Source organism: Hippocampus comes, unplaced genomic scaffold (genome assembly GCF_001891065.2).
Source record: "Hippocampus comes isolate QL1 unplaced genomic scaffold, H_comes_QL1_v1.1 scaffold199, whole genome shotgun sequence".
In the NCBI taxonomy this organism is placed as follows: domain Eukaryota; kingdom Metazoa; phylum Chordata; class Actinopteri; order Syngnathiformes; family Syngnathidae; genus Hippocampus; species Hippocampus comes.
Window position 1 is genome coordinate 381,064 of NW_017805372.1, and position 27,033 is coordinate 408,096.

General features: G+C 45.4%; 3 protein-coding genes across 7 annotated transcripts in view; 1 reads left to right on the top strand and 2 right to left on the bottom strand.

The window, feature by feature from the left end:
- lhx6a (LIM homeobox 6a) overlaps nucleotides 1-2,400 on the bottom strand; it is a 14,085-nt gene extending 11,685 nt beyond the window's left edge. The window contains exons 1-2 of the mRNA XM_019872015.1: nucleotides 978-2,400; nucleotides 329-391 (exon numbers count right to left, since the gene is read on the bottom strand). Coding sequence (XP_019727574.1) covers nucleotides 329-391; nucleotides 978-1,046 — 132 coding nt within the window. The 5' untranslated portion in view covers nucleotides 1,047-2,400. The remainder of the gene's footprint in view (nucleotides 1-328; nucleotides 392-977) is intronic.
- Nucleotides 2,401-2,711: 311 nt separating this feature from the next.
- On the bottom strand, nucleotides 2,712-11,420 carry rbm18 (RNA binding motif protein 18). Of its 3 annotated transcripts, none has more exons than XM_019872011.1 (6): nucleotides 11,183-11,418; nucleotides 10,519-10,632; nucleotides 6,693-6,819; nucleotides 6,036-6,122; nucleotides 4,093-4,193; nucleotides 2,712-3,378 (listed from the first exon to the last, which is right to left on the bottom strand). In XM_019872011.1, the coding sequence occupies exons 2-6, from the start codon at nucleotides 10,623-10,625 to the stop codon at nucleotides 3,207-3,209; spliced, it is 594 nt and encodes a 197-aa protein (XP_019727570.1). In that variant the 5' UTR covers nucleotides 10,626-10,632; nucleotides 11,183-11,418; the 3' UTR covers nucleotides 2,712-3,206. The 3 variants fall into 3 exon arrangements, with proteins under 3 accessions (XP_019727570.1, XP_019727572.1, XP_019727573.1); XM_019872013.1 differs by having other exon boundaries at nucleotides 6,042-6,122; nucleotides 11,183-11,417; XM_019872014.1 differs by lacking the exons at nucleotides 2,712-3,378; nucleotides 4,093-4,193 and adding an exon at nucleotides 4,738-5,942 and having other exon boundaries at nucleotides 11,183-11,420.
- A 97-nt stretch (nucleotides 11,421-11,517) lies between these two features.
- Nucleotides 11,518-23,095, top strand: mrrf (mitochondrial ribosome recycling factor). Of its 3 annotated transcripts, none has more exons than XR_002168472.1 (8): nucleotides 11,518-11,610; nucleotides 13,253-13,414; nucleotides 13,481-13,633; nucleotides 16,106-16,224; nucleotides 19,869-19,960; nucleotides 21,819-21,978; nucleotides 22,062-22,245; nucleotides 22,280-23,095. XR_002168472.1 is itself a non-coding variant. In XM_019872019.1 (7 exons), the coding sequence occupies exons 2-7, from the start codon at nucleotides 13,255-13,257 to the stop codon at nucleotides 22,137-22,139; spliced, it is 762 nt and encodes a 253-aa protein (XP_019727578.1). In that variant the 5' UTR covers nucleotides 11,518-11,610; nucleotides 13,253-13,254; the 3' UTR covers nucleotides 22,140-23,095. The 3 variants fall into 3 exon arrangements, 1 of the variants encoding a protein (XP_019727578.1); XR_002168473.1 differs by having other exon boundaries at nucleotides 11,524-11,635; XM_019872019.1 differs by having other exon boundaries at nucleotides 22,062-23,095.
- The last annotated feature ends 3,938 nt before the right edge of the window (nucleotides 23,096-27,033 follow it).

Genomic DNA, 27,033 nt, shown 5'->3' on the forward strand with positions numbered 1-27,033 from the left:
CAAAAAATATCTTTTTGTTAAAAAAAAAAAAAAAATCTCCAAACTATCTCACATGCAAATGCTCTTAACGTACAATTCTAAAAATGATTGCGACATACCTGTATTGGGAAAGTTACCGTGTGCTGTCTTAATCATTTGATTTCGTGTTTCAGATTGCATTCATATTTTCATCATGTCTGTTAACTCCAAAAAAGTGACTTTCCAAACATCGTGTATTTTCGTCATTATTCAAAACTAATTTCATTGCACCACGATTGTCAAAACACTTGTAGCCCCTTTCCCCCCCAAATACAGTCAAATACAAAAAAATACATCAGAGTGGTCTTACCATTTGCGTGTGTTTGGAGTCCACGCTGCAGCCCGCAGCACTATGACGCTCACTGCAGATCACCTACAGCCAAACGGACATCTTCAGCATCTATCTTTCCGCGGCTGTCATCCTCAGCGTGATAAATCAACCAGTGTGAATGATCAGCTTTATACACTCGCCTTAATAAACCCCCCAAGCGTGCCCACTACCATCCCTCCCCTCTGACAACAAAAAGACACCATGAAATGAAGCGATCTCAAATTGGCTTTCGGGAATAATAGCGTTTTTCCTTGCAATCCAGGACACGCGTGGAGACGAGGGGTGGGGAAGGGGGGGGGGTGTTGCGGAGGGGGTAAACTACCTGTAATTACAAATAACTGGCGGATAAGAGGTTGCACAAGTGTCTATTTCATGTGTCGATCAGTGGGCGAGCGACGGGTCACGCAAAAGAGTTGCAAATGTAATTTCTGCCCGTTCCCCCCCTCCCAGCAGTTAAATTCTTGTAATTAAATTCGTATTAGTTTTTTTTTTTTAACTACAGGTGTTGGGTCGTTTGTGAAAAGATATTTAAAAACTAAATCCCCAAAAAGCACCTCTGTGCGTCATGCAAAATTAAAAACAAAAAACATATTACTCCAACAAAACACCCCCAAAATACTCGCCTTACCTGCTTCGTGGTGGACAGAACCGTGTTGCCCTCTGACAGAGGGGACAAAACTTCATTTTTCCAGTACATGAATCCCCCGGAGCCTCCCGGCGAGCAGCGGCAGCAGTCAAGCCGGGAACAAGTTGTCGATGGGCGGCCAGCAAAGCTTTTATCATCCGGTGCTCGCACAAAATACTCCTCGCCGCCCTTTTTTGTTGTTTTTTTTTTTCAAGCGGGCTTGATAGCTCCTTTCCCGGCTTTAAGAACGTTGACGATGATCCTGTTGTGTGGCGAAGCAAAACTGCGTTTGTCTAGAAGCCTGGTAGAAAGACAAGGCATGTGCGCAAATGCACACCCTCCCCTTCGTGCACTGTACCTCTCCCCTCACTGGTGGGATGGAGTTGTGACTTTACAGGAAGTGCAACTTGCACGCAGCTTCTTATTCCTCCACGCAAACGCTTTCCAAGGTGCAGAGAGAGGTGGAGGGCTGCAAAGAAGAAAGTTACGGTGCGTGGCCTGCCTCCCTTTCGGGGGGACAAAAATAGGAGGGCGCGCGCGTGCGGATTTGCATATCTCACAATGAACTGAAAAAAAAAACTAAGAAATTAAAAATGACAGCGTTGCAATATGCCACAGGGAGTTTTATCATGTGACAATGAGAAACGCTGAGAAACATATTTGCTCGTCTGTTATTTGAAAACGAGACGCGTACGTAGTATGGAAGCAATAACTGTACTCGCCCAAATTAAATCAAAACACAAAATGTTTTAATTACAATCTTCGGTTTGAACTGAACGGAAGAGGATTTCAACAATTGCCGAATTATGACAAGCGTGTTGGACGATGTCAAACATAGGTGACAAATAATTATTGCCATAAAGCAAAAAAAAATAAAATAAAATAAAACGACGAAAATGCGAGACCGGACACGTTGACGTTGTTTACTAAAAATACGCACTTTAGGAACTAAATTAAACGTTTTCAAAATAGGTGCATTCGTGTGTGACATTTCATTTAGGAACAGACATTAGGATGATTGCCAGCAATTTAACGCACAAAAGACGTAAAAGGGCTCTTTTTTTTGTTGCAAAGCAGCGAGGATTTGGTTGGTCGTTAACGGTATTAACAACCGCGCTCTTTCCGATGCAATTTGTGCGCAATAATAAAGGTTAAAGGTTAATAAAGGTTTGACTTGCAGGCACGGTGACTAAAATGAAATAAGAGCATTATATGGCTGGCGCGTTTCTTTCTTGGGAGATTTTTTTTTTTTTAATGGGGGAGTCATGATAACGAATAAAGAGAATTGCTTAAAAGCATCCTTTGGCTATGTCTTTTTTTTAATTCCACTGGAAAATTAATGGACCAGAAATATGCGTTGTTGCGTCTATTTTTTTCATGGTATACATTATGGGTAGAATAGGAATGTAACCTGATGTGTATGCTGTGGTCCTAAAATGTACCACATTAAGTAGAAAATAGAGAGTATCACAAAAAATTACGAATCAAAAACACGTCATTTTTTTGTTGAGGAAATTCGATTTAATTTAAAAAAAATCACGGGGGGGGGGCATCATCACACACTCTCCCAATTTGGCTGGGAATTATTATTTTTTTCCATAACGGGGCCATTTAATTTGATTCTTTTTAAAATGTCTTCCAACGGTCATACAAAATATATGGTGCAATATGATGCTACAACCAAACAAATGTTTATTATTAGACACTATGAGCATTGGTGGCTTTTTTTTTTTTTTGGGCTCTGAGGTTTAAATTGCTATGAGAATTGCATGGCAAGTATATAAATCTCGAGGTAGGTATAAGACCCACAGTTCGTAAATCCCCCCCCGCAAAAAAAAGAAAAAAAAGGAAGAAACAAGACAACTAGCACGGACTAGAAATAATTAAATTAATAAATCCAAACAACAATGTTGTGCACAAAACGGCTCAACATTTTTGCGAGTCCTGCTTACACAGTTGGTTTTGAAAAGGCTTCGTTTTTCTTCAGAATGACGCAGTCGATCCTGCATATCCCAAACATCAACACACGCACACTCAAATAAATTGTAACATAACCAAATGACTGAATGTTATTCGCCCAGCATTGCTGTGAACAATGTCAGTGTCTATTATTCCGAGCGTAAAAAAAAAAAAAGTCCCTGCTGGGATGGGTCAGGGGGGCCTGAGGTGTGTGAGGGGGGGGGGGGAGTGGTTGCCAGGAGGAGTGGAATGGGGGTTCTCCTTGACAAGTGGTCATCTCCTAAACCTTCGAAAGGGCCTGCTATGTGATTTGGAGTAGGGCTCCCAGCGCTTCCTCTCTGGCGGCTTGTTGTAGACGTAGGCGGACGGGCCCGAGTACTCCTCATCGGGATTCTCCTCCATCATCTGCAGCTTGGCCTCGATAGCGCGGATCTTAGCGCTCGTACTTGTGGAGGACACACGCGCGCACACACACAAACAAAATAAATAAGAGAAGTTAGAAAGCCGAACGGGAAATACCGGCGCAAGAGTACCAATCTTAGAGTGAAATATTAAAAGGGGGTGGGGGGGGGAGCTAAGAGGAGGAAGAGCAGGAGAGGGATGATGCTTCTGGGCGGGCATGAAAGAAGACAGTGTTTTCATTTGCTCTCGTGCGAGGTGTGAAGAGCGCCATTTCAAGTCGACACTAGAGCCCAAGTGTGCGGTCTGTCCCGAGGAGAGCTCTCGAGATGGCATCCCGCGCTCGCTCGGAGACATTGGCTCATGGCTAAGAGCCCCTCACTCTGCTTTATTTCTGACACTTGGAGACGCGGCGATGAAAGCTCCCAAGGACAATAGCCGCTCCCCAAAATAATAGCAGGACTTGTCGATATGTAAGTAGATGATCAATGAGATGGACCGTGGCTATCTCATTTTATAAATGGAAATTATCGGGGCTGAAAGTGAACCTTTGGAAAATCCTCCTGCCTTCGAGACAAGGAATACACATTTCTAACGCAGTGTACCCGAGTCTGGGTCCACACGCCACCCGGTTCGTGTCAGAAAATGTCAATGGAGTGAGGACGTGGGCACATTTGTATTTCGCAACGAATCCGCAAAGCAATGAATAAGTGCAATTCATGTAAGTCGGAAAAAATTTGTTTGCGTGCGCTCAAACAACCTGAGGTGGTTCGTCGTCAAGGCTCCCTCGACTCCGTCGCCGCTGCTTGACGGCTCCAAGCTGGAAGGCATCGTCTTGTCGTTACGGAACCCTTCAAACCTCTGCAGATGACGATGACGATTAAGATGGCGGCGGCCAGAGAACCCCGAGAGATGGGTTACAGACACCAATGGAAACAAAAGAAGCACGAACAGGTGGAAAAAGAGTAAAGGGGTGAAAGAACCGCTAGGAAAGTGACGGCAGGCATTCATGTAACACAGATAGCATCTAAAAATGAAAGAATGAAGGAGTTAGTTTCGCATTTAGCAAACAACAACAGAACGTGCAGAGAGAGGAACGCTCCGATAAGACGATTTCCCCGACAGGCTGCCATCTGCACTCATTCATCTCAGCTAGCCAACAGTGAATTCTCGTTACCTATGGATGAAAGAAACAAACAAAAAAAAAAGAAGACCAGAAAGAAAATGGACATCATGGAACAGGTGAAACAAAGACCAGCTGCTGTTATTGGGAAAACAATTGTCAAGCAATCTAGATCTCAAACGTTCGGGTCCAAGGAACCCTTACAAGGGTGATTTATTTATTTATTTATTTATGGGGGGGGGGGGTGACAATAACAAATTCATGTATCTTTATTTTTTTTAAGAGAGAGGCGGTATTATGTTAGGAGAAGAAAGTATTTTTTTTTTTTGGTAAGACAAAAAAAAACTCCTAATATTTACACATTGAATGAAATTTTTCCAAGATAAAATTATGACAGAAAAAGTTTGCAAAGGAACAAAGTCATATTTTTATTTTTTTCTATGTGAATTAAATAATTATGTGAATTAAATGTCTTTTTTTTTTTTTGTAATATTATGTCTTATTTTGGACAAATTTGCCCCCCCCCCAAAAAAACATTAAAAAAAAAGTACTATGTTCTCTAAAAATATATGCCCCCCTATTTTTAAAGGACTTTATTCCAGCAATAATATTTAAAAAAATAATAATAATAATTAAAATATTTCATTCATGTCGGGGTGTCAGAAAAATTGAAGATAAGTCGGATTTATTGGTTCGTTATGTGTGTTTAATTGGCACGCCCATAGCTTAGTCGGAGGCACTTTTTAAAATGATGCCAACATTATAATTTATTGAAAATTGTTTTGTTGACCCCAAAGGTACAGCTCACGAAACGACAATGTAGTTATCTGTAAATATCAATTCGAACCTGACACATAAAAATCAGTTCGGAATTGGTTCACATTTTCTCCTATGCTATATCCTAAAAAAAAATAAGAGCATTGCTGGAAAACTGTCCTGCTTACAGAGTGTCAAATCTAATTGCTCCAAGGGGGATATTTCGTTTTGGAAGTGGTGGTAATTGTCATAAAAAATAAGCACAACTAGGCCAAGGTGATGAAAATGTGACACTGCGTGAGCGTGCGCACGTGTGACCGTCGGGTGTGATTCATCTCTATACAGGATATCCCGCCACTATTTGCCAGTAAGCGGCCTATTGTTAAGAGACAAGCGTTGTGCTCAGATTCCGCCGCTCGCTCGGCTCAACGAGCGACTGGGGAAGAAACGCGAAGAATGGCGGCACGGATGCTCTTTTAGCTCACGTGCTTCGGGTTTCCAAAATTCAATCGCACGCACCCTTCGGCTGAGGTAGAAGTGATACGGGAGACGACATTTTTTGCAGCTGGTCTGGTATAAAGGCACAGAAAATTCTTTTCTTCAGAGGTGCTATCAGAGCCGTACCAGATGGAACGCCGCTCGTCTAAGACACGATGCCGCGTGCATCTTAGTACCTGACTGCAGGGTGCCACCCGATGGCGATTGTAACTCGATCTCTGCGTAAACGATCCCTTCATAAAAAAAAAGCCAAAGCCCGATCTATACGACATCGTTGCTTGTTGCGCTAAAGTGCAGCAGTGGGAACGAGCGAGTGTGACACTTACCCTTACCTGTGCGTGGGCCCATCGCACAACCAGTTTCTTTGACAGCGCCAGCTTGCCATTCAAGCACTGGATGGCTCTTTCGGCCTCCTGCCGACAAAAAAAAAGGAAGATGGATGTGACGTTTACGACTCGACCGCGGCAGATTCCGACGGACAAATTCAGGTGAAGAGACTCGGACCTCGTGTATTAATGAAGCACTTCATCTGGGTGTGTGAGTAAGTATGTGTGAGTGTCGAAGATAAACACACACTTCCTTTGTATAAACTCTTCGGGGAGGACTTCATAGCCCAGGGATAGACACTGGCTGCGAAACTAGATGCTTATCATGATCCCTCCCGGCTCATTGTAAAACAAATACAGGCCGCCCGGCCAGTCAAGTTAGTGGGCGGCGGTGTCTGGTGCTTTTCATACAAAACAGAATCCACCACACACACACGATTACGTTTGAGGTTGGGATATAGATACAGATAATAATAAAGTGTGGCCGTGGCCACTTTGACACGCTACCGCCCTCTGCTGTCGAATGAAAGTGCCGTCAAAATGCCCTCGGGCTCGCATTGTGAACAGTCATGTGACCAAAACCCAGAAAACAGCTGAGCCACGCAGTCCATTTGTGTGTGTGTGTGTGTGTGTGTGTGTGTGTGTGTGAGTGTGTACCTCTCTGGTGTTGAAGTTGACAAAGCAGTAGCCTCGCGGTTGGCCTTCCAGAGGACCGGATTTATGGAACAAGAAGTCGAACTGTTTGACATGGCCGAATTTTTCTAGGAGCTTCACCAAGTGATACCTACCAGGAGAGGAAACATGGGACAGCGTGAAAAACACACACACACACACACACACACACACACACACACACACACACACACACACACACACACACACACAGATAACAAAAAAGCCCCACGGGGTGCCAAAAGGAGTATGTGATTTATCTTTATTTATTTAGTCACACTGGAAGAAAAGGAAACGTAGTTTTTGTCTCCGCATCAGAAGGATTGTCATCCTGCGCCCCGGCCACTGTACAGTGTGTCTCTGTCAAGCGTGAGGGCTAATGAGAACGGCAGCTTTCCCTTCCCTGACACCTTTTTAGCAGCGGGCCAGCTGGTGCGGGCACGCCTGAGACAGTAAATCTTTTATTGAGACAATGACGAGGATACGGTAGCAGGACAATGAGGGAATAAAACAAAGGAAGCCTTCGGGCTCCCCTCCCGTGCGCCCGACTGCACAAACAACATCCAGCCTGCGACTGAACTTAGATATGCGCTCCCGGAAGAGCTATGCGCCCGTGCGCATTTGGAAGCGTGGGTACGGCCGGCCTCGTAGCGGCATGGGGGAAAAAAATGTGTCTTCTGGGAAAAGAGGCTGGACAATGAGACCTGCGTCACCTACCGACAGCCCGGCTCTACTTGGCCGTGCTGGCTCCAATGACAATGTAGGCAAATCAAATCAAAATCAAGAGTCCCCCGCGGTATTTTTAGACTCCGGCTTCAGGCTATGTTTACACTTTGTTCCCGAGGAGCACCATGGTCCCGTTTTGCCTCCCATTTCAAGATCTGTTGGGGTTTCTCAAGGCACGGGTGTCAAACTCTGGCCCTCGAGGGCCACGATCCTGCATGTTTGAGATGTTTCCAACTTGGCCCTCCTCTGTGGAGGGGCAAGTTGAGACCATCTCAAAAAGATCGCACCATTATTTTGGATTTTATGGACATTATAATATCTTCCTCTCCATTGGCGCTCACGACTGCTTCATGAGGAAAACGTTCACGCCCGTAATCTCCAAAATATTGCTGCGAGCCCTTTGATATTTTCTGACATTTATGCGGGCATGAGTAGAGACGTGCGTGTGAATTTTGGGGGATGACTGATAACAGTTTTTTAACAGCGCGACATCCTTTGCGCTACGGCGGAGCAAACCGACGGCTCCAAAGAACACAACAAAGGAAGACGTCATAATCTCCAGGACTGGAGGTGACTGCAGGTGAAATACGGGTTTGTTTTGTTCAACGGCCTCTTATTGTTTTGTTGTTATTATTTGAACTCTCAAGAGGGTTTTTGTGTATGGCCGGCACGACGAGCATCGCTGTATGACAATGCGTAGTGTGTGTGGGAGCGCGTATGGGATGTGGAGGGCGACTTTCCAGGTCGCGGTACAGTAGTACACTTGTACAGCTCCCTTGAGGGCTTTAGACCACAGATGACTTCTGCTTTTCCCAGACAACACCCTGCGAACATACCCGAACAAAGCGACTAAAAAGCAAGTTCATGTTCAAATATTGGATATGAAAAAAATATTTTTTAAAAATATATATATACAGTATACTAAGTAAACACATACCCACCACAAAAGAGAAATGACACCTTTATGTCAGTGGTAAAAAAATAAAAAAATTACAGTATACAAACAGACTGGTGCCTATACAATGCAGATCCTCCAAGAACAATTTTGGATACTCGCAACAGAACCACAATGGACTGCGCCTCACGGGAGCAGTAAAAACCGCCGGAGGAAGAGGAGGAGATGGGGAGGAGGAGGGTCGGGGGGTGGCGGGGGGGGGAAAGGGCGGGAGAACCTGTGGAGAGTGAGAGTAAAGTTCAGAGTGGCAGCGTTTACGGCAAGGTGAAAGGTGGAGGCGGGAGGATGCCGCTGTGAAGGAAGCGAGATGAGAAGATGGGTAGTGGCGCAAAGGAGGAAAGGGGGGAAAAAGAGGGTGGTGGGAGTCCGATTTGAGATAAGTGATGAGCTAAGTGGACAGCGTTGGGGCCACTATTCTATCTATCGATCGATCGATATCAATTGCTGACATTTATGGTCAACAACGTTGGTTCGGCAACAAAGCGAGCAAGTCGTTTTTGCTTAAATATTGAAGTTGGGCTCAATAAAAGGGGACAACCACTCTGGAAATTCTGTGAAATGCTATGGAAGCTAATTTTCACGACAGCAAAAGCCAAAACATTTCGTTGAGTTGCCCAACTTCAAATGTTATCCAAGTTTGTTGCCTTGAAACTTTTTTTTTTTTTTTTTTTTTTTTACAATGTGGGAACTGGTCAAAGGAATAAAAATTAAACGACCGAAAGCAAACGACACAATTTCAAGCGTGAAGCTTTGCGCAAGGGCAATCGGGACCCAGCAAAGCCGGTCTGCCTCCCTCCTCAAATGGACACAGCTATGCCGGGTGGAACAAAAAAAAAAGTGTCCCGCCAGTGCCAGCCAGGAGCTAATTAATCTTCCCAATCAGCAACAGGGGCCGTGGGCATTTCTCATGTTTTCTCTTCAAAACGGCGCACGAGAGGCGCTATTTAAAACAGAAGTGGAGCAGGGCATAGGAAAGGGAAGGAAACGCCTGTCTAGACGCCCACCAGAGCCTGCAACACATATATTCTGCAGAAGCCCCCCAACTGGCACACAAAAACAATCTCCTTGCGCAAAAAATACGAGTTTCCACTCCAGCACATTGTGCAGAAAGGTAATTTCAAACCCACACAATGGTGGGCGATCGGTGGCTTTGTTGCTCAATGTTTTTATTCGTTTTAATTATTTTAAACAAAGCGTGACTTAAGTTTGCGTTTAAAAGGGCGACAGCCAATTAATTCCTCTGCGCACGTTGAACTGCTCACCTAAAGCGTTGGTTGAAAAAAAGTTTAGATTTATTTTGTTTTGAGTGACAGGTGCATAGTGTAGTTTTCTGTGTAGTACAACATTGTAGATTGTTATGGTACATGAAGGGTGAGAAAACAAACAAAAAAAAAAAAAAACAATCCGCAAAGCAAACATTGGCCAAATTGCTGATGATGTTTGCCGGTGTTGGAAGGGCTTTAATTGGCTTGGTTGGGCCCTAATTTTTAAATTCAAGCGTTTTCAGTTACGAGTATGGTCCCGGAACGCATCAAACTTTTAAGTGAAGGCAGTACAGTTAATACAGGGTGCTGGAATTATTATTATTATTATTATTATTATTTTTTTTTTTTAAGACCAATGTCAGAGAACAGAGAGTCGTCAACCTTCAGGATATATCTGTGGCATATACCGGTACACAAAATAAAGCAAGAAATGCACACGCAGAGATGGGTACAGGTTGACAGAGAGAGTAAACAGGGCAGGTGGGTGAAGAACGATGGCTGCCGCTTTTGCAGAACAGCTCCACGCCTCGCTGCCACTAATTTTACACAACCAAGCCCGTCTGCTCAGTGTCAGCCTGCAACACACAGGCGCGACACACACACACACACCTCATCAATCATGCAGGCACGCACAATGCAGTGGCTCTCTCTTGGAGGCAGACATAGGCAGCTTTAGAAGGCAAAGTTTGGGATTTATAACGCAGACTGCCAAACATCAGTCTCGCGTCGAACGCTGCTTAGAGTTGGCAGCTTCACGTGTGTGCGTCATATTTGTTAGTTTTGGGTGAAAAGTGGATTTGTCTTCCGTTCTGTTTCTTTAAATTGTGTGTATGTGTGTTGTAGTTATTCAAGATAATATACTTACTCAGTGATTTTGGGATCAATGTTGCCTATCCACAACCGGTTTCCATCATGGGCCCCACTGTCTGAAATTATGGAGGCATTTTCCATTGTCTCTGCTGCAGACGACATACGTCCACTGACAAGGCAACGTAAGAAAATATCATTAAATGTACATTCTACTTCATATTTCAAGAAATTATTTTGTGGAAGAACATTGTCTTACTGAGCTATAAGGGAGATAAGGAAACACCATGCAACTCTTATTGAGAGACGCTTATTGGTTTCAGATTATTAAAAGGATACGTTAATTTGTGGGCAACAGTGACACGCGTCTAAAATATGATAGGCGTTGATTTTAAGACGAAAATACACTTCAAGTACGAGCTGCTTGATCGCTCACAAAAACACAATAGACAGGACGCCGAAATTAAGACATTTTGAGTGTAATAGATGCGATGTAGTTATGGGGAAACACTTGCGATCTGAGGTCGCAGAATACAAACTAAAATAGCATGTGTGGTTTGAATCCAAAAATACTGCTTGAATTCACAGCTAGCTGTTCAATATTACCTACTTTGCTCAACAGTGAGCAAGTTGCCGCGAAACTACTGGAAACATTGAGCAACTAATATTAATTACTGCTTTATTTTAGCAGTTTACGAGCGATTAGCATGTTTAGCACTTACCTCCTCGCTGTATCACACCAAGTATATGACCGCGGCTTCTTCTCCGATCGAATTCGCTTCTGATCCCGCTTTCGGGATGCTCGGTGGTGTCAGATAATAATAATATTCATTCTAAATCCATGAGGTGGATTTGTGATTTTGAATTTAGTTGAAAGTGCTGTTTTAAGGACGAGGCAGTGGATTTGCTACCGTCCAACAACACAGGCGCACTGTGATGCCGTCTGTTGTGTTTGTAGCGCACTCGTTTTAAATTCCGCATGTCCCAACCACACAGACAGTATTTCAAGTCAGGGGGTTCCCACTCTGTCGGCACACTCGGTACAATATTTCAAGCGCTAACATCTCAAAAATCCGTCGAGGCACGATGACGACTAAATGTGAAGCATCGGTTCTCTGCACCATGCTCCTGTAAAGATTTGCAACAGCAAGTACGTGTATTTTGTGTAATTTAAGGTACTGTATTGCTTTGATTGTTTTAGTCTTGTCATTTCTGCTAAACCGTGTTTCTTACTACTCTTTGTAGTATTTCTGACGTGTCACGAGTTGTGGGGAAAAATGTTTCAACACTTCGACCTTCAAACTTTCCTATACCAGTTTCCACTCATTATAAAACACGCGCAGAAGTCGTATTATGATGTTATAGAACCCCCTTCTAGCTATGACATTTCAATTCATTCGTATGTCGACAGCTCCAATCAAATGTGCGCTAGAATTTAATGTCACGTGATTTCATTTTTATCATATTAGGACAGTGTTATAAAACAAATAATGCATCTCACATACTTGTAACAGTAAATATTATTTTTTAAACAGCAGTCATTATTTTCGTTCATATAACAATGGAACAATTACCCAAATATTGTGTGTCCGACCTTGTTTTTTTTTTTTTTTTTGTATGGCGGAGATGAGATTAAACCAGGAAGAGCATGATCAGATAGAATTTTTAGTTCACACTCGAAAGTGTACAAAGGAGACCTCATGCGGGCTCACCCGCTGCTTTGCTGCAGTAAAAGAGGTGTGAGTTCAGCTGCATCTGCAGGATGTGATGTTACAGTGTCCCATTGACCACCTGTGCTCCACGTTTTCTGCATGACTTCCCCTCCAAGCAGCTCCGTCAGCATCCCACATCGAAGCCGATCTGCTCTACCACAGTTCGGTCTGATCATATCAGCTTGCCAGGAAAGTCTGCCTGCCATGCTTTGAAAGCCTGTAAGGAGTTTAAAACGGGATGCTGTGGCGGTCCACTGTTTGACCTGAACATATTTGGATATCATATCGTCTCTGGACGTGTGCCTCATTGATTTGGTTTGTGATATTTATGGCAATAACAAGTTGGACTACGGCCCATCCAAAACATCCACACAGCATATATAACACATCTGTTCTTATCAGAGTGCAGAAACTGCTGCTCACTGAAGGATAAAAAAACAATTACTGTACTAGAAATGTTTTAACAGTGCGACCTTGGCGGAGGGCTGCATGCCACTGACTTTTATTCTTTATTCTTCATTTATCATAGCGATATTAAGCCGCATTCCGTTTTGGGGCCGAGACTGCGGTATGCTTCTCCCCTTTCAGCTCACGGAGAGTTCTTCACAGCCGTTGGCATTGAAAGACAGGCTTTAGAGTGTTTGCGTCTGCGGTCTTTTGTTACTCCAGAGTTTGTCTGTACTTGTGCGCTCTAAGGTTCAGCGGCACAGTTCACAGTCTGCAAGGTGGGAGGCGGTGAGTCCATGATAAAGTCAGGTGGTCTGGTAGATGTGTTCAATCAATGGACTGGGAGGAATCCCCAAACATCATCACTGTATGTGTACTTGACTTGGAGTAAAAGACTGCAAAGTGCTGGTACGAGATGTATGCCTACCTCCTACTGGCTGATATGGGCTATTGCCACTTTTTAAAAAAAAAAAATACAGGTACAGTCATAGCCTGCAAGGCTATTTTGATAAATTTGACATCAAATTATCTTTCAGTCTTTTCCAATTTGAGCTGAAAAAAAGCTCCATCTCGATATGATCCAATTTGTATTTAAAAGTTATGTTTCTGTTTTTTGATGTTCGCTCTTGTTAGCCATGGCGACGAATCATTTGAGCCGACTGCGTCCGCTGCTCTGTCAGTCCTTGCGATCGCTCCGGTGTGCCCCCGCGACGCTCAGCGCCCCGCCTTTGTTCCCCAGTGGCCCGTGCCAGCCTGCCGCGTGCGTGCGGCTCTATGCCACCAAGAAGGCTAAAGGTTAGTGTGGAGTGACTTGCGGGCGCCGTGTCCCTCGCTGAACGACCTTTCTCATTCTCCTCCTAGCCAAGACAAAGGGACAAGCGGCCAAGGTGAATATTAGCGCCGCTCTGGTGGAAGACATCATCAGTCTGGAGGAAGTGAAGGACGACATGGCGGCTGTTGTCAATGCGCTCAAAGATGACTTCACACGTAACCTCAGCATCAGAACCTCACCCGGTATTGTCTCATGTTGTACGATTTTGAGCCACACTTGCAACTTGACTGCCACAAAATACTTTGATTTGATTCTTATTTTTTTTAAACATACAAATCCTCACGCAGTCCTTGTTTGCATCACAGAGTGCCCCGTATGACCTTACCTTGACCCCACTTTGACCATGATTTCCCCAACTACATCCAGGTCGTGACCCGGTGCCTCCGGCCTGGAAAGTTGGTAGCTCGGTTATGGGGATGAGGGTCAGAGGGGGATGAAATGGAAGGCCTAATGGGCGGAAGGAGATCGTTCTATTCACCTTGGCGATATGCAATTTCTCTTGCTTTTGCATGTGCCGAAGCAGCAATAGAAAAACAACAGTCCTTAAATGGTCAATGCCTCAGTAGTTATGTTTTCATATTTGTCCTTCTCCTGACCGCCTTTCTTCTTTTTCACGTTCTGGCTCAAACATTTTCAATGACGAGCACGAAAGAAACTCTCATTTCCATCCGCTTCCTCGGCCTCCGTCCCTTCATCCATCCATCCATCTGTCCGTCCGCCTCGCTTCTGTCCAGCTGCACGGTAATCCGGGGAGGCAGCCCGGACTTAGGTCTGACAGCGGGGATGAGATGTTGGAATGGAATGACGTCAGTTGTCCGGAGCGAGCGTGCGTGTCTCGTGCGCAAAAGCGTACGTGTGTTTACCGCAACTTTCTCATCTGGATTTAATCAGGAGGAAGTGCGTCTCTAACTGTATGAAAGTGTGTAGAAAGCCAGAGATCGATAGAGGGAGAACATTCGCGGGAGTTGTTGCGGTCAAAGCTCGGTTGCCAGGGCGACTTCCACGCAGCATCATCCTGTCGGGTTGCTTTGAAGGATTGGTTTGACTTGTAGAAACGGACGTCTTCGACGCAGTCATCAATCAGTCGGGCGCAAGCCTTCAAAAAGAAGAAAGAACGGTTAGATTTGCAAGTGACGCGTTTCCCCTCAGTGAATACCTGAGAAAGATTTGGCACAGCGTAAGACGACTGTTGCCGTTCATATTGTTTTCCTCATTTATAATTTCTCTATATTCGTAATACAGGCTTAACTTTTTTTTTCTTGTAATATTAAAATTCATTTTTCATTTGTCTGACTTTCCTGAAGTAGTGAAATTTTTCCCCTTCCCCCCAGTGTTGCCCTTTTCAATATTGTTATGGAATGTGGTTAAAAAAAAAAGTTCAATTTTGTAAATTTCTCACATGTTAAGCGATGTGGTCGAGATTTCTGATATCCTCCCTGCCAGATCTCTTACCTCTGTCTCTCTCTCTCTCCTGGTAAAGAAATGGCCGCCTGTCTGGCCGGCGTAAGTGCTAACAGATGTTGTAGGTGCACGTTGTCAAGGCACAAGTAACAAAGCCGGACAGGCAGAAGGTCAGAGCTACGGATCGGAAACCCTGCGACCATATTTGTACTCGCCATATCTTCTTCTTGTATCTGAGCTTTGGAATCAAACAATGAAACGGTCACATCAAGGAAATGACTACTGTCACCTCTCTTTCAACCCCCCTCTGCCGCCCCCCTCCCCCCACACACCTTTGCACGCACAAAAGCACACCACCAGCAGTGTCATGAGTTGCAACCTCCGCAGCCTAAGCAGGCACAGAGTGATGTAAGGCAGAGGTGGAAGAGAAGGAAACAACTGCGTCTGAGGTTAGCCAGATGGAAGGAGAGGGGAATCGAGGGGAGATGGTGGAGGCGGCTGTGGGGGGGTTCGAGGTCAACACACCTTTGCTTCTCTCATCACTGAAGCGAGAAGAGGTGCTCATAAACAAAAAAAAATAAAAAATAAAATAAACAATTATTTTCTTGAGCCGCATTCGTTCTTGGTCACTTTCTGACCAGATGATTAATTGCCTGCTGAAAATGAGTGTCAAACTCCGGCCCTCTGGGGCCGCTTTCCTGCACCTTTTCCATCTCTCCCTGCTGTAACACACCCGATCCAAATGATCAGCTCATCAGCAAGCTTTGCGGGAGCCTGATAAAGATCCTGATCATTTCGGTCTGGTGCGTTGCAGCAGGAAAACATGCAGGGTAAACGGCGCTGGAGGACTGGAGTTTGACACCCGCGCTCGAAAAGATGATCCCTAGCAATCATCCCAATGTAGCACACCACACACACCACGTGATAATCATTTGGGATAATCTTTTCTTTTTGTAATCTTTTAAGAGTGGTTTTTACCTCCCAGATCTGCTCGGAACGTTGTCGGTCGGACAATTGTAAATTTTAATATTTACGATGGCAAAAAGTGCGTTTGGTTCGCTTGGCAAACATAGCCAATTAGGGAGCGCGCGCAAAGTCCTGGTGTTGCTAGACCATAATTGTGGAGCAACCGTTTGTGATGAGTGTGTGTGGGTTTTTCTGGGGGGTGGGGTGGGGGGTCGTCAGTGAAAAAGAAACAACGGTAATAATGTTGACAAATGTTTAGTCATGTGTACATGTGCCATGTTGTATAGGAGCTCTGGACCACATTGTGGTGTCAACGCCAGATGGGAAGTTCCCTCTCAACCAGCTGGGCCAAGTCTCCATGAAATCCCCTCAGCTCATTCTGGTCAATATGAGCAGCTACCCTGAGGTAAGATAGTCACTCACACACCAACAAACATGCGTTTTTTTTTTTTTTTTGTTTTTTTTTTGTTTTTTTTTCACTGGCACCCGCGTGTGATAGACGCTAGCAAGCTAGCTAAGGTACGGTGCGGTTCATGTAAGTATCAGCGTCACAAAAAAATAATCGGGGGATGACTCGTTTGTTTGTTTGAGCAACTTTTAGAAGCAGGCTGTTTCCCCGTTCCCCAATGCCAGATGATGACACCATACAGTATCAATTTTTTTGTTTGTTTTCATTCTGGGGGCTTTCAGAATGGCTTTTGAATATGGCCTGAATATGGTTCTCTTAGTTAGCACGCACTTTTTCTTCATTTTTTTTTTTTTTTTTTTTTTTTTTTTTTTATTCGTTCTTCCAAAGCACATGTGATAGCACTCCAAAACGTTTCTTGGAAATTTGCTACGTCATTTTTTTTGTGTCATCCTGCTGACTCACAAACAAACTGCGGGGAAAACCGTACCTCTGGTCTTGGTTCTTTCGCGCTGTGCGAAAGGTAATATAACCTGAGGCTTGAAGTGGAGCCAGAGCAGACATATGAAACCTGACCTCAGTGTCTCACTCCAACTTTGTCTCATATGCTAATTGATGGATCACTCGAGGAGCCCTTTGTTCTGGGGTGAAAGATAGCACCATGAACTTGAACGGTGTGTGTGCTTATATGTGCATAGATACGTCTGTGTGTACGCTGTCACCGAATAGGAAATGACCTCATCTTACCCCCAGGTTAGGAAGGAATGGATTATTTTTCTTTCCTTTTTTTTTTTTTTTTTTGAATACCCTCCTTTCCTTTCTTCACTGATACAACACTGTACTAATCACAGCTCTGGTTCATCCACGAGGCTTATAGTGTCCAGACTTTTTCCAGACTGGTGGTCTGGAAAGTCAAAGCCCCCCCCCCCTTTCTTTTACTTTTTCAGTACAATTAAGTCATTACACAATCATCCATCCATCCATTTTCCATATATTGCCTTTTTCTTCTTGTTTTCATTTCACTCACAATAGAACTCCTGACCTGCCAGGAAATTGAACAATGAACGCAACAATATTTAGTAATCACTCTTTAAATGAGCTCACCGAAATCATGCAGGTGGAATCATGACTTAATACTCGCCCTAATACTTAGAGCCGTAGCATTTGTTCCGTTTCTTCCAGCTGCGAGGGTGGCGTGAATTCATAAGTTGTAAAATGGAAAAAAGGTAAGAAAAGAAATCCCTTCCATCCTCATTTAAAATCTTTTTTATTCTACGCACACATGTCCCTCGCAGCTATTTGCGGAAAAACTCACCTATCTCTAAAATTGCCACAAAATAGCGCCAAAGCCCTGTCTAATAGGAAAGTAGAACATCAGTTTCAATGAACCATGCTGAAGTGAAATATCTCGACTTAGAGGCACGCTTTTTATATCTACGAAGAGCTAAGATTAGCTCGGGTCGTTACGGAGAGTCATTACTACATGTGCATCAACTGACATGAGCACTGCTGATTTTTAGAATTTTTTTTTGCTCTTTGTGGCAAGGCTAGCTCCAGGTTTTACTTTCTCGCTGCCGTGCAAAATGACTTGATTGTGCACCAATGCTAACCTTGTAAGCTTATTTCGTAAACCCAGCACCCCCCTGTGCTTGGCCTATGACAATGCTCGGCCAGCCAGTGGTCCTCTGGTAAGTGTTTATAAGCAGCGACTCTTAACCGCAGACCACACGCACGCTCAAGCAGACACACAACACAGGCAGTACTCTGGCGTGCAAGTCGCACACAGAGGTGAGGCCAGCGTGCCCGGAGCTAATAGGCTTATAATGACGCCGATCCATTACCGGGACTTCCAGATGCCCTTCAATTGTTTTCCAGTCATTTATTAACAAGCAGCAGGCCCGTGTTTGGGTCGTAGGTGACTAGCACCAAAGCGCTCGTACACGCAGGCGGACAGCGAACCCGCATTCCTTTTCCGCTCACTTCTTGGCTTCCAACGAGGGCCGCCTGCGTTTGATGTGAAAATTCAGTGTAATTTACTCTGGTCCCCACTTACATATTAACGAGAACCTGGCCTGAATATATATATATATTTTTTTTTTGTGCAAAAAAAAATGTCCGTCAGGAGTGCGGAAGCGATGATGAATATGACGCTGAGAACGCTCAAACATTGGTATGAGCCGAATCTATCACTTGCCGCTCCAAGAGAGCAAGAAGAGGTCTGTTGCTCTCTGGGCGATTTCCGCAAAGGAAAAGAAACAAGAGCTGAATGAATGAATTCATTGCGCACAAATAAGTTCCTTTAATCTCGTTGCCATTTCTTTTCCCCTGAGTGGGAAACACCAGAAGGAGCTGTCTTGAAAGGAGAGAAGGGAGGGTTTAAAAACAAAAAAAAAGAAAGGATATGCACATTTGTATGCATTTATAAACTCTTTGGAATGCTCAGCACAGGGAATTGTCATGCCGCGAAATTGTTTGGAAGTGATTTTCCTTTCTCCTGTATGCAAAGTCTGCAAAGTGCAGCATCTGGTAGGATGTTTACAATCTCTCAGCAATGCCCTCGTGTGTCCAAATGATCATTGTCAAGATTGCGCTTCGCTCTTTTTCTTTTCTTTTGCTTATTTATTTATTTATTTTTTTAAATGCGGGGGCGGGGGGGTCCTACTTCCCTCCTAAACGTCATGCAGGATGCCGGATTTTATGGCTATCTGATGTCCAATCAGACTGACATTTGAGGCCGTTCCTGAAAGAAGGATCTCTCTGCAGTTTGGATCACAACACCGATCAGTCGACAAAGCTCAGCTTCTCGTAATTACATACGCAGGTGCGCGAATGGCGGTCAGCAACAACGCAACAGGTCAACAAGAATGAGCAACGCGAGCCTGCGGTGATTTCATCCACAATGAGTCCGCACCTGACTTGATTTCGAGTGCAACGAGAAGACTGTGGCGAGCTAATTGTGTCGTAATATATTGATCGGGGAGAAGTACGGATAGATTGTATGACATTTTTTTGCTTTCGAAAATAGTCTTGATGAATTGTATTTTTTGACGTGTACATGTTCGGATGAGGCCTCAAATGTTTAGTTGTTGTTTGATTGACCATATGAGCAGTTTAATGGCTTACTTATTCTCGTTTCAATAGAATATTAAAATCGTAACAAAATGGCTTTCAAGGAGGACTATTTTTCCTCATAATTTCAGTTTTTTTTTTTTTTTGTGTATGTTTTTTTTTTCTTTTGGTGGTCCTAACACTCATTTGTGTGTGTGTGTGTGTGTGTGTGTTTGTATGTGTGTGTGTATGAGAGCAGGCTCTCTTGTTGGGTCACTGTGGGTCAGCGCCCTGCCCTGTAGCCTCTCAGCCCGATCCCACAGGACTGGCGCTGACAGTGGCCCAAGGCACTTCCACAGTGTACGGGCAGCCACACACACACACACACACACACACACACACACACACACACACACACACACACGTTCCCCACCCGAACACACACAGCATACAGAACACCTTAATGACTGCCAGCTGGAGAAAGACCACTACCTGCAGTTGTAGCTTTGATTTTTTTTTTTTTTTCATTCACCCCACCTTTCCTGTGCATGTTCTTGCCTCTGTGTGTGTGTTTGTTGGTCTGTTCGTGGCCTCAGGCGACGGCAGCAGCTACCCGTGCCCTGAGAGAGAGTAGCATGAACCTCAACCCTGAGGTGGACGGGACAATCATCAAGGTGCCTGTTCCGAAGTGAGTCTCTTCTACACACACGTGCCCGCACTAACACAAGACCCCTGCTAACAGCCAGTTGTGCATACAAACCGCACTACAAACGACACTTAAGACACCAAAGGCTATGTTAGCACCGCAGCTCAATAAACGGTTGGTTTAGAACATCTCAGCATTGACGTGACGTCATCTTCAGTGGACGTCTCCATGAAGTGAGATCGAGGAGCGTTGCCTCGTGTCTTCAAAATATTTCTACCTCCTCCCACTTCTCTACTCCCAACGAAATGAAATGACAAAATGAGTCCCTACACAGTCGCTTAAAAAAAGGGAGTTCATTTCGCGAACTCGTCCCAATATTTGAAGAGTAAATATTGCACTATTATCAGTGTAAAGGCGTGAAGTTGTCATCATAATTCTACAAGTGAAATATAAATGATCCTGAGGAAGAAGAAAAAAAGTCTTACTGCAAGAACCGACTTAGTTTTGTCATGTGTGCCTGCCCATTAATTTGAGTCTTTCCATGCGGTCCTTTGCCGTCCATATTGTGCACATTTGCATATAAGATGGAAAGCAAGCCCGTTTGTTGACGTGCGTGCCTTTTCCCCGGCGGACGCAGCAGCAGCAGCAGCAGCAACAGGTGTTATTCTGATGGAGTAGGGACACATGCGTCGGACCGCTCTCCCAAAACGCATTCACCCGCCCCCTCCAATCAGCCCCGGCACGCTCCCGAGCCGCCATTTGCATCTGCAAAGAGAAGAAGAAGGCGCCCGTTGATTCGTGCCGCAATCAGCAATTAGAGCCTATTGTTTGCAATAAATAGATGCTACTCGTGGATTGTTTGCAAATAGTCCACGACGCTCGAAAACGGCAATTAAGGACAAAGGAGCAGAATGACACGGCGAGTCAAATTTTCCGAATGATTAAAACAAAGGGAGGTGATTGCAAAAGTTGTCGGGTTGATGAACGTTTCAGTTCTGGAGTGAAACCTCCGGGGGAGTAATTGTTTGTAAAATAGCAGTTAGAAACTTTCGACAAAATAACAGCCTCATTTTAGCACTTTGTTGGGCGTTTGTTTTAAAGGTATAATGAAGGGCGAGTTGGGTCAGATCCACTTAAGGACGTTTGAAGTGATACAACTTGAATCACGCTCAAAAAGAGCGGAGCCCTCCGTCAAGTTGGAATCGTTAATTAACAAACGCGAATACAATTGATGGATTATTGTTTGTTCCTCCAGCCACATGGGGGCGTTTCGTTGTATCTTTTATGGCCCTCGATGTGCTTTTCATTCAAATATTTCCTGTCATTTTGGCTTGAGTTGTACGTTAGCATCGTGCGATTTGCGCGCGGACGTACTGACCGTTTATCCTCCATGCCGTCTGTCCGCAAAACCTCAGAACATAATTTGCTGGATTCATACAGGATCGGTAGCTCAAGTTGAATCCACATTGGCCGCATTTATAACATTGAACATGTACTGACCGCACCTTGCGGTCCACTTAAATACGGTCTGCCGTTCGCCAAAGTCAGCTGGGATTTCGGGTCCGCTTCACTGCTGAACTGCGGCAGAGAAAACCGAAGGTGTCTTGAAATCGCTAACCTCCGCTTAACTATCATGATTCCTCGACCGCAGCAGTGAATGGATCTCACGGGGGCAAATGGTCAAAGGCTTGGCGGCGGCCCGCTTTCTCGGAGTAACTCACTGCTACTCTGGGAAAAAAAAATTAGTCGAAAAATTTTCTATGGTCAGGGAAAGCCTGTTTAATATCACCGTCACACGTCAGCAAAGTCTGACCAGAAAGTAGACTGCGGCTTTTAAATGCGCAGGCCCGCTCTTGTTTGCCGGGGATGAAACTTTTTTTTCGGGCCTTCTCCCTCGCAGGGTGACACGTGAGCACAGAGAGAACCTCGCCAAAACGGCCAAGCAGTTCAGCAACAAGGCCAAAGACTCCCTGAGGAGAGTGCGCTCAAATGCTGTGGCGCAAGTGAAAAAGGCCAAGGAGGGACACTCCGAGGACACCATCCGCCTCGTCGAGAAACAGGTACAAAGGACGAAAAAGGGGGGGGCCTTTGTCGTCACGAGCGCGACTCCTCCACCGCAACTGTCGCGTCTCTGTCGCCGCAGATTCAGCAGATGGCCGACGGCATCGTCGCAGACATCGACAAACAACTCGCAGCCAAGACCAAAGAGCTGCTCGGTTGAACGTGAGGAGACGCACCAGCGGCCGTTAGATTCGATACCTCGGCATTTTGTCGCAGGCATGTTTCATCCGGCAACATAAACTCAACGGCAATAGGTTTTGGGACTCTTGCGTCGGTTTCACGTGTAAGCGGAAGATGGATCAAAACCGTGCGGTTCTGGACTACAACTTCCATGACAGTGGCAGAGATGTGAAATGAAATGAAAATGGCTCTCAAACAACAGTTATCGTTTCAATGTGACCACTTGAAGACTAACACATTAATTTGGGGCCTGGTTTTGACACGCGCACGACGACCATTCACCAAACTACATTTACACTTGTCACAAAGAATCCGAATATAAGCCTTTCCGCTCAGAACGTCTTTGAGGTCTCGCAGCGGCAAACGGGCCGCTGTCGGGCGTCGTCGCGGGAACGTCATGTCAAAATATGAGCAGCATATTCCCATTGTCATTCGTCCTTTACGTATCAAACTATTGCAGCTCATGGGGATCATTTTGACAGTGTTTACGGGGTCGTTGCGTAATTGCAGCCCAGGAGGTTTTCTTTACGTTGTTGCCCCAATCACAAGCAATGATGCACAGAAAACAAACAAACAAAACCAAAAAAAACAAAAAACGCTACATCCTCCTTTTTGCCGACTTCAAATAAATAGAACACTGGGAACAAATAGCTTTTTAATGGGATTTGTGGGCTTCCTCCTCATCAAACCTCTTGCCACAAGTCTGTCTGTTTATATAAAACAAGCGCACCCGTCTGGATGTCAACTGGCTTTGTTTTTTGGTTTTTTTTTTTTTTTTCGTCCCGCTTGCAAAAGCAGTCAACATTGTCAACGAGTTGCTAAACATTTGCCTCGCGTTCGAGATTGAAAAGGCATCTGCATGTCGACCACCGACCACACGTCTTCGTTCTCCCCTTTAAATGATTATTGATGGACCCTATTAAAAGCCAAACCGCTTTTTGTAGTGCGCGATGGTGCGTGCGTGCGTGATCGCTCTTATTTTCTTTTTCTTCGCTTTCAGTTTGAAGTCGACCCCCGCCTCCATTACTTTGAGTGATAATGGACTTTTCCTGTGTGCGCGGATCTGACTGTTGGCACTACAATGGTCCATTTGGGTGGGGTGGGGTGGGAAGAGGTCAGTGGGGGCTTTTAATATTGTCTTTGTTTTGAAATTGCTGCACTTGGAAAAAAAAAAATACGGGACTCCTCTTGTAGTCCGATTGTATGAATAGGAGGAGGACCATTAGCATCGACTCCCGCTTTCCTCTTCCTGTGGGGTTTGTCCTAAAATTTCGATCTGCTTCGGGCGCAACGCAGCGGCCTCACAAACACACGTGGTTGATTTCATTCCATCACGCTTCGCCTTTTGTTCAAAAATAAGGTGTTCGAGCGAAGTGGGCCTTCGTCCTTCAGCGCGGCGTCGCTTTAATGGGCTAAACAGAGCCGAGTCGTTGGATAAACAAAGAGTTTAGCGAAGGAGCGTCCGCGCGGGGGACGCGGGCGGCCTCGCGTGGAAATGGCAGCGTTCGCCGCACCATTCCGTGTCCAGATGTCAGCAATTTTGGGGGCATTGTGTACCTTGGCCTGCAACAGAGGCTTCATGATCGATGGAGGGCTGAAAATCTCCAAGTCTCTGGCGCAACAAACGCAGGCCAAGCGTGAGGAAATTGCTTTCAGCTGATAGCTTCATTTCGCTTGACATTTATCAAGTGGAGGACGGGTTCTTTTTTTTTTTTTTTTTTCTTCTTCGTTTGAATGTTTACCGCAAACGGCACACCGTGTTCTCGGCTCGTGTGTGCGTGTGCGCCTTCCGTCTTTGTAGAAGTTGCGGCGTGTCCTTTTTGGTCCTTCCGCAGGAAAAAATATACAAATCTAAATTTACTCAGTAAACTTTTGGCGCGGATTTGATAGCAGGGCCTTTTATTTGCTTTCTGTACACGGAAGGAAAGGTCACCACACATACGCTGTGATAAGTGGGATGTGCAAAACCGGAAAAGTTTGCTAATCACTGCGCGACGAGCCACTTCAATAGGTACACCTGCATAATTTGACAAACAACAACCAGATATGATGTCGACTGCGCTCTGCCTTTAGAAAGAAATGAATGATCACTGGAGACATTTTTTTTCCCCCCCGCAGGAAATAATACAAAGTGGGTCAACTCTCTGTGAGAGAGTTATTCTTACTTTGGACAAATTGTGATGTCACAATTTGGCTAACTTGCATCGTAGAAAGGGTTCTGTCAGTCGTCATCGCAAATTGTGATGTCACAATTTGGCTAACTTGCATCATAAACTGCCGATGACATGACCAGCTGGGTTTTCACGAAGCTCCGGTGCTATTTTAAAATAAAAGCCGCATGCTATCACATCAAAATCAAAATGTGAGCATGTGGTTGGAGATGCGTAGATTAGCGTTAGCTTCTGACGAACGGCACACACGGTGCTGCCTCCACGAGTGTGAAAATGCTTTTTTTATGGTCTTTGCGGGGACTCACTCGGCCTCACGTTGAAGAGATTCCGGGTTTGAATCTCAGGCTTGTTGCTTTTTCTCCACTTGCTCTGCTCCCTCCCGCCTTCCCCAAAGACGTGCATGTTTGGTTTATTGAATCGTTTATCGGCGCAAGTCTTTGTTCATGCAGTACATTGACTCGAGCAACCAGTCCAAGGTGTATGCCGCCTCTCGTCCAAAGTCAGCCGGGCTCGACTTACAGAAAAGCCGCATGCTATCACATCAAAATCAAAATGTGAGCATGTGGTTGGAGATGCGCAGATTAGCGTTAGCTTCTGACGAACGGCACACACACGGTGCTGCCTCCGCGAGTGTGAAAATGCTTTTATGGTCTTTGCGGGGACTCACTCGGCCTCAGGTTGAAGAGATTCCGGGTTTGAATCTCAGGCTTGTTGCTTTTTCTCCACTTGCTCTGCTCCCTCCCGCCTTCCCCAAAGACGTGCATGTTTGGTTTATTGAATCGTTTATCGGCGCAAGTCTTTGTTCATGCGGTAGATTGACTCGAGCAACCAGTCCAAGGTGTATGCCGCCTCTCGTCCAAAGTCAGCCGGGCTCGACTTACAGAAGTGATTCAAAAATGGTTAGACACATGTAGGCCGCGCGCCCGCACCCACAAGCGCACGCTACAGGTGGACGCTCTTACTTTCTGCGGCGAACCGAGATTGGTTTTAAGGAGGAAGTTGGACATCCTCATAATCAGGTAAACTAATAGCGGGCAGTGTGAGTGTTTCCTTCCGCCGCATTCGGCGTGTCAGTCATTGGCAGAATTGCTCCTGTCTGTCTGGTCTGCGAGCTATTTGGATGGAGCGGAACGTGCGTCCACACAGTAAAGCCCACTTGACGTTTAGTGTGCACCGCAAGGCCCCCTTTTTTTTTGGGGGGGGGTTGTGCTCCCCCCCATTCAACTGACGTGCTTCCACACACCTCCCGTCTCGCCGACTTGAACAAAGCCTTCCCGGTTAGACACATGTAGGCCCGCGCGCCCGCACCCCCACGCGCACGCTACAGGTGGACGCTCTTACTTTCTGCGGCGAACCGAGATTGGTTTTAAGGAGGAAGTTGGACATCCTCATAATCAGGTAAACTAATAGCGGGCAGTGTGAGTGTTTCCTTCCGCCGCATTCGGCGTGTCAGTCATTGGCAGAATTGCTCCTGTCTGTCTGGTCTGCGAGCTATTTGGATGGAGCGGAACGTGCGTCCACACAGTAAAGCCCACTTGACGTTTAGTGTGCACCGCAACGGTGTTCATGCTTAAATTTAGAAAAAAAAAAAAGATGCAGTGGTCGACTGTCATTCTATTTTGTGAGTGCTGCTTGCTGCAAATCTTTGTTCAAAACGACTCAGCCAGAAGAAAATGTGGATCAACTCATTCAGCGCCAGCCATATTCCAACCAGTCTTTACCCTACCGTGTGAACATTTGGAATTGAATGACTTTTATTTTTAAAGGCAAGGTTTCCAAAACTCTTTTATTTTTTTTTATTTTATTTTTTTTTAACTTGTTCTGTACGATGCGCTTGTCCTATTAACATGTCCCTTGGAAATATGCTAGTATGGTGCCCCTCGGTCAAGCCGCCCCCACCCCCATACGCACACACACACACACACACACACACACACACACACACACACACACACACACACACACACAAGCCGGTCCCCCCATACGCACACACACACACACTCAAACCTGTTGTAGTTCATCCTCTATACCATCAGCCCTCGCTCATAAATAAAGCAGATGGACACCGCCAAAGCCATTGGGCAGGAAGCCTGTTAATCTGCAATCCAATCCAACCCGAGTCAAGACTGAAACTCGGCTCAGCTTGACTGAGCGGGACCTGCGAGGAAGGAAGTGGAGAACTCAGGAAGCGGCGTTCAGAGCTTTCACCAGTCATATCCATCACGAGGGCTGGTGATGGAGGCATGATTCTGTGTGTGTGTGTGTGTGTGTGTGTGTGTGTGTGTGTGTGTGTGTGTGTGTGTCGTATCCATCACACAGGCAGGAGAGCAGTCATTAGAGGGGCTGGGCCGCATTTTAACTAAACATCTTTTTCCATAAAATAAATGCTTCCAGGTTACCGCGGGTCCCGGAGAAGCCAGGTCGCCCAGCGTTTGCTGCCACTCATCTGATCTCAATTACCAGGCCCCGCCAGGTCACAGGCCTGCGCTGGATGCACACTGGAGAAGACAAGCAAGCAAGTGTGCCTTTCTCTTTTGCTTCCAATTGACACATCGCCACCCCGGCGTGAACCTTCCACCCCTTACGTTTCTCTTGACTGCGGCTAGTATTGGGACACACACGTTACGCTTAACAGCGGTTCTCCCCAAAAAAAGTGAGGACCCCCGGGTGGGCTGGGGGGGGGGGTAATAATTAGAGTTTGTC